This window comes from Cibotium barometz, chromosome 5 (assembly GCF_041138505.1).
Source record: "Cibotium barometz isolate CiBa-2024 chromosome 5, ASM4113850v1, whole genome shotgun sequence".
Classification (NCBI taxonomy): domain Eukaryota; kingdom Viridiplantae; phylum Streptophyta; class Polypodiopsida; order Cyatheales; family Cibotiaceae; genus Cibotium; species Cibotium barometz.
Genome location: NC_141050.1, coordinates 17,843,759 through 17,849,805, shown reverse-complemented (window position 1 = coordinate 17,849,805; position 6,047 = coordinate 17,843,759). Strand labels below are relative to the sequence as shown.

Sequence of the window (6,047 nt, the reverse complement as noted above, 5' to 3'; positions counted from 1 at the left end):
TGTGTTTTAGAGGGGGCCAAAAAAAAGGCTGGGCCAATCATTCCTAGGGGTAATGGTACAACCATAATTAAATCCCTACTTTAAAGGGCGGTTAGTCCAAAAGGGTCTTTTCCAAAAAAGGGGGAAAAAAAAGAAAAAGAAAAGCTACGTCTTCAGGGTACTAAAATTTGACCAATCTGAAATTTAAAATCTAGCCGTTGGGGCCCGGTTGCGGTTGTACACTATTGAATTAGCCACACTCCAAACCAACGATTTTTTTCCCCTTTTTTCAAACGAACTCGATTCTCATCTGATCTTCTTTAACTATAGAGCTAACTTGCCCCCATTTAAGTTTGTTGTGCTGTGCGTGCGCGCGCGCGAGAGTGTGTGTGTGTGTGTGTGTTTTAAGACCTTTGGATTTCCCGCGAGATGTTCTTTCCGGTTCAAATCTGTGAGAGCATTCAGCAATAGCTTGTGAGAACGACACAATGTTTGCAAAGGCGGTTCTCACAGATGAAGAGAGGACCGTTGATCCGCATCTGGGTTACCCCAGAGGCTATGCAAAGCTCTGCAGACATGCTTACATTCGGATGCAGGGGCTCATCACCCCCTTCACAGAAGGACCCCCACAGCGGTTTCATCCTTATCCACCTCACGAAGAAGAGGTAAACACGTGCCTTTTTTTGTTGTTGGAAAAATTGCAGAAAATTCAGTTAGATTTCACATAAAACTCATAGCCTTTCTTAAACAATGCACTAAAAATAGATATTATGACGAGGAATTTCCATTACAGATTGCCAAATTGAAAGGGTATGATGATTTGTTTCCAATTCTTGATGAGGAGCATAGGGATGCATCTAATCCAAAGAGGCATATAGATTTCCTATGGCAGCAGTTGGATCACATGGGGTAAGGCTTATGGGCCTCGTTTCTATATGTATATATCTATGTATGCATGTGTTGATTCTTAGAGATTAAGCTCACATTGAGACCATATTCTTATGCAGGAATGCTGGGTTTGATCCTGCCAGATTTCGCATTGATATCTATGGGAATGTACTCTACTGGAATGCTGATCCTGGATCTCCACTTGCTTGGGAGGTTGATCATTGGTTTCCACATTCAAGTAAGGTTTTGGTGGCCAACATCTAAGTAGAGAAGGCATGCTATACCCACTCCCTATGTCAATCCGTGTATAAAAGACAGCGAAATAAGCAGAGCTTTGTATTAATGATCATGGATATATGCTTATCAGGAGGGGGCAAAACAATCACAAGCAATCTCAGATTAGTCCAGTGGCAAGTCAGTCAAAGAAAAAGAAAAAAGCTGGAGTTTCTTGTACCCTGGTGGGATTTACAGCTTGGAGTTTCAGTTAATCAGTTCCTCTCTGTATTTGCTTCCAAAAATACAGATTTCAGGTAATTGCAAACCTTCATTTGCAGGATTCTTGTATCATAATAAGTACTGCATTGTCGCACACGCACACGCACACGCACATGCACATGCACTCTTACTTGATTTTGTCCTCTCTCTCATGACATGTTGTGTGCCTGCATGCACATGTACTGTTTTTTTTTGCTATGTTTGCAGGCAAAGAGCCTTTTCCTTGTTCTTCCTGGCTGGTGAAAATCAACAGCTTGATGATAAACAAGCTGTGGAAAGCCACTCTTGGCCTCATCACTTTCGTGAAAGAAAGAATCAGGTGGGACTTGCAGCTGCTGCCTTGGTACGAGTACAGAAAGACTTGGATGGTGCCTTGAAATCTCGTAACACCAATAAAGTTGCAAAACAAGAGTATTTACAAGCTGGTCTCACAGGTGAGCTTAGCCTCTATATGCTTATCAGTTGGAAAGGAGAGCCATATTATTTTCTCTTACTATTTAGAACTATGATGGTTTCTTTCAATTAGGGGCTCCTGCAGGAAACAAATGGGCATTACAAGAAGAGGAGGCTGTGAGAAGGGATCTGCAGAATTTTGGATCTGGATGTTGGAAAGACATCAAAGACAAGGTTTGGCATTCTTGTGCAGTTGATGTGTTGATGTATTGACCTGCAAGTCTCACACGTGTGCCCACGCACACAGAAGCACACACAAACACACAGATCCATGCATGCATGCATACATGAATACATATGCATTTGTTTGTAATTGTATGTTTCAAACCCTTAGAAAAGATGATCTGAAGTTCTGATAGGACACGCACATGCACACACATGCATACATGCATACCTCTGTGCATGCACACATACATACTTAAATGCATATTTATTTATGACATACACACACACACACTAATGTGTCTGTATATCCCCAACAACAAACCACCCCCCCAAGTTTGCACACACAGATGCTTGTGCACGCACATGCACATACTCTGTGCATTGATAAATCCCAGACCCTTTAACAAGATGATATTTGACTGGGATTTTTTTGTCTTTTGCCAAACAAACATCAGGACTGGAGGAGAGGAGATTGGCAGCTGGATAAGGAGAACAGAGCATTACCTACAGATAGGTACTTTGCAACTGCTGCAGCAATACAAACAGAACAGAAATGGAAGCAATCACTTGAAGAAGACAAGAAGGAGAAGGTGGAAGAGTCAGTGCAACTGGAGGAGGAACTGCAAAAGATGAAGGCCCAGAATGTGAAGGAGAAATCTGTTCTTGATCAGCTTGAACAAGCTCTTGCTAAACAAAAGAAAAGGGTAGAGAAGCAGAGGCGATGGTCGGAAACACAGTCACAATATCGCCTTTGTCTTGAGAAAATGATCAGAGATACACTGCACCAGTAAGTCTTGGTATCAGAACCCACATAACTTCTCATGTTGCATGCCGGGTGCTAGTTGTGTATAGTTATCAGGGCAACTGCATGTAGAAAAGAATGAGAGCATGCAAAAAAAATTCTCTTTGGATGCTAGTTATGTATGCCCACAGGGCAAGTTGCATGTTGAATGTTAGGGTCTCTCCAGACATTGTTTGATGGGTGGGTGTGGGATGGGAAGTAGTCCCCGTCCATGCCTGGTCGATCCTGCCTGCGTCACCAGATCTTATTAGCGTTTTGATGCTGTGCTGCAGGCCAGTGAGGATAGCCTGTAAAGACCTTGGCTATGTATGCCCATTGGGAAAGTTGCATATATAATATTAGAGTCTTTACTTGCATCTTTTTGATGGGCAGGCATGAAAGCACAGCCGTTTCCCTTCCCGTTGTCAGATCTTGTAATCTTTTTGATGGGTGGCCATGAAAGAAAATGGACGGGGCAGACTCCCACCAATCCATGGCCGACCCCCTTCCCTGCCCATCTAAGATCTTGTCATCTTTTTGACAGCAGTGGACGGGCGGGCACACAGGGATAGTCTGTAAAGTCCCTTAATGTAGCAGAAACACTTGTACAAAATACAGAAAATGGTTGGTGTTCAAATTCTATTTGTCTGTGCAGATGTGTTGTGTACAAAGAGCAAGCCAGGTTGAATCAAGCTGCTTGCAATGCATTGCTGGCAAGGCTGGAGTCGCAGAAATCAACATGTGATGCAGCTGAGATGGACCTTGTGAGAAAAGTGAAGCAGAGGGAAGATCTTGAAGCCTTGGCGAGGCCCAAAATCACCAAGCGGATCAGGCATCAAGGGCACACTGACGTTGGAAGCTGTATGAAGCCAAATGTTGCCACGAACTTTAATCCCAGTAGAAATTCAACTAGTGGGCCTTGGAAAGCGCTGCCCTTATGTGAAGGGGAAGATTGCAGTGACCATAATGAGCATAACTTAAGAGGATCCAAAGTGCATGTAAGTTCCAAAACTTCAAAGCAAAAACCTAATGACATAGAAGGAAAGGAGCTAACCGCTCATCAAGTTGTATTGGGCACCCGAGAGTTAAGATTGACTGGTCCTAAGCTGCCCATCAGAGAAAAATACTGTAGGAAAGCTCATGAAGGGCCATTGAAAGCCTCTGAGGTGCTCACAAGAGAAAAACATGAAGGCCAATTGCAAGCCTTTCAGGTGCCCATCAGCGAACAACAGTGCAAAGAGGAAAGTGCAGAGGAGAACGGGAGAGAAACTAAACAGCAACTAACCAAATTATGCTCCCAGACAGACAAAATGATGGCGTCGCCAGGTTATTCTGGAATAAAGAGAAAAGCATTGGAAGTGAGCGGTGAGCTGGATGTAGTTCTACTTGGGTATGAATATGGGGAGCATAGGGATAAGGAGGCGCAGAGGGCAGAATCAGTTGGAGATAATGGGACCACACAGAATAGCAGCCTGGAATGCCATGATGATGATGACGGCCATGTCAGTGATGATGATGGCCATGTCAGTGATGATGACGGCCATAATAACAATGATGATGATGCTGATGATGGCTTGGAGAAGGAGATGAAGAAACAAGAGGTAAGGCAAGAGGGGACATGTAACGTTGTGAAGACAAGAGACGATGAGCAGTTGGATGAGCTGCTGCAGGACGTGCTGGTAATGCAGGACAAGGTGAATGCAGCCATGGTAGAAGCTATCCTTGAGGAAGAAGATGAACATCAGAGAGTGAAAAGGGTCGGCAAATTGAACTTGGACAAGTGGCTTCAAAAGCTTTTGCTCGATTCTGGCTATGGCCAGAATGAAGAACCCACATCAGTTCTCAACTTGCAGAACAGTGTACATGGTGGCAACCATGGCTTGGAGGCTAAAATTAGCCATTGCCAGAACAGCGCTTTTGAGCAGGTAATGGTGGTAGAAACCTGCAACCCACACCTTGAAACCGGTGCTGAGATGGAAATGCGCAATCGCCCAACAGGCCAAAATGGCGTTTCTGAGCTTGTAGAGGCTGCAAAAGGTGGCATAATTGGCGGTTTGTTGAAGAAGCTCAGCTTCAAAAATGGCGGTGCCCCTTGCTTAGAGGAGGCGGAGGAGCCGAATTCCGGGGGTAATATGGCGGACAGTAAGAAGTCAGAGGAGCGGCGTATTAGCCCTTGGCGATGGGCGGTCAGTCCTGCGGTCAAGCGGTCGGCCAGTGCAGGCGGCGAGGCCCGCCCACGCCGGCTCAGCCCCTGGCGGCGAAATTCTACCAAAGATGAGAAGGCTGAGGAGCGCAAGGTGATGGAAAGCTTCAGCAAGCTCAAACTTGGCAGAGACAAACGGCAGGCTGACGTGGCGCCGTCTTCTCCGCCGCGAAAAGATGAGCCTCGCCGTCACTCGATGGCGGCACCACAACGTGCACCTCCTTCTCCACAGCGTCGCTCGCTCCAGCGCCGGCAAACCCCTCCGTTGCCGGAGCGCAGCACGTCAACCCCGCCGGCACCTCATTGCAGCCGGATAACTGCCTTGCAGCCGGCGGCTGGTGATAATCTTCCGGCAAAGCAGCGTCCATCTACGAACGCCGGAAGGACGACGGTGGGGTGACGGCCGAGCCCACTTCTGGCAGCGGCGGCGCCGCAAGGAAAGCCAGCATGTTGAAGAAAAGCGCAAGCACCAGAGGCGGCAGGCCCGGCGGCGGTGTGGGAGGGTCCCCGCCAGGCAGAAGTAGTAGCGGCGGCGGCGGAGGGCGTGGAGGTAAGGAAATTGAAGCGAGTCTCCGCCTTTTCGAGGACTTGGAACTTCCCGACAGCAATGATGGCCGACTCCGCGCCTCCCTCTCCCTGGCCTGGAAGAAAGCCGTCCAAAAACTTGAGTTGGGGCGCCCCGCCGCAACACACCGCCACATCCCAGCTCACCTCGAGCAATAGCCAACCTATGCATCCATTTCTTTTTAAATTTATTAAGCCACCTTTGTTTTGTATCCATTTCTTTTTAAATTTATTAAGCCACCTTTGTTGACACTTTTGCAAGTTTATGTAGCCCATGGAAAACCTCTGTATTCATTCCTCTTTGAATTTATTGAGCCACATTTATTAATTTAAAGAGCCACATTTATTTTAGCACTTTTCTAAGGATTCATCTTATGTAGCTCTCATGGACCTATGTATCCATTTCGTTTTAAATTTATTAACACTTTTTTAAGTTTTAGGTAGTTCATGGAAAACGTACGTATTCATTTATTGAGCCACACTTATTTTAACACTTTTTGTAAGGATTCATGGTCATTT

General features: G+C 46.0%; 1 protein-coding gene across 2 annotated transcripts; it reads left to right on the top strand.

Annotated features, from left to right (window-relative positions):
* The first annotated feature begins 321 nt into the window (after nt 1-321).
* On the top strand, nt 322-5,780 carry LOC147638146 (uncharacterized). 2 transcript variants are annotated; one of them, XM_086798063.1, is made up of 8 exons: nt 322-644; nt 773-888; nt 987-1,105; nt 1,235-1,397; nt 1,570-1,796; nt 1,901-1,989; nt 2,436-2,767; nt 3,417-5,780. In XM_086798063.1, the coding sequence occupies exons 1-8, from the start codon at nt 468-470 to the stop codon at nt 5,362-5,364; spliced, it is 3,171 nt and encodes a 1,056-aa protein (XP_086654189.1). In that variant the 5' UTR covers nt 322-467; the 3' UTR covers nt 5,365-5,780. The 2 variants fall into 2 exon arrangements, with proteins under 2 accessions (XP_086654189.1, XP_086654188.1); XM_086798062.1 differs by having other exon boundaries at nt 1,889-1,989.
* Nucleotides 5,781-6,047: the final 267 nt, after the last annotated feature.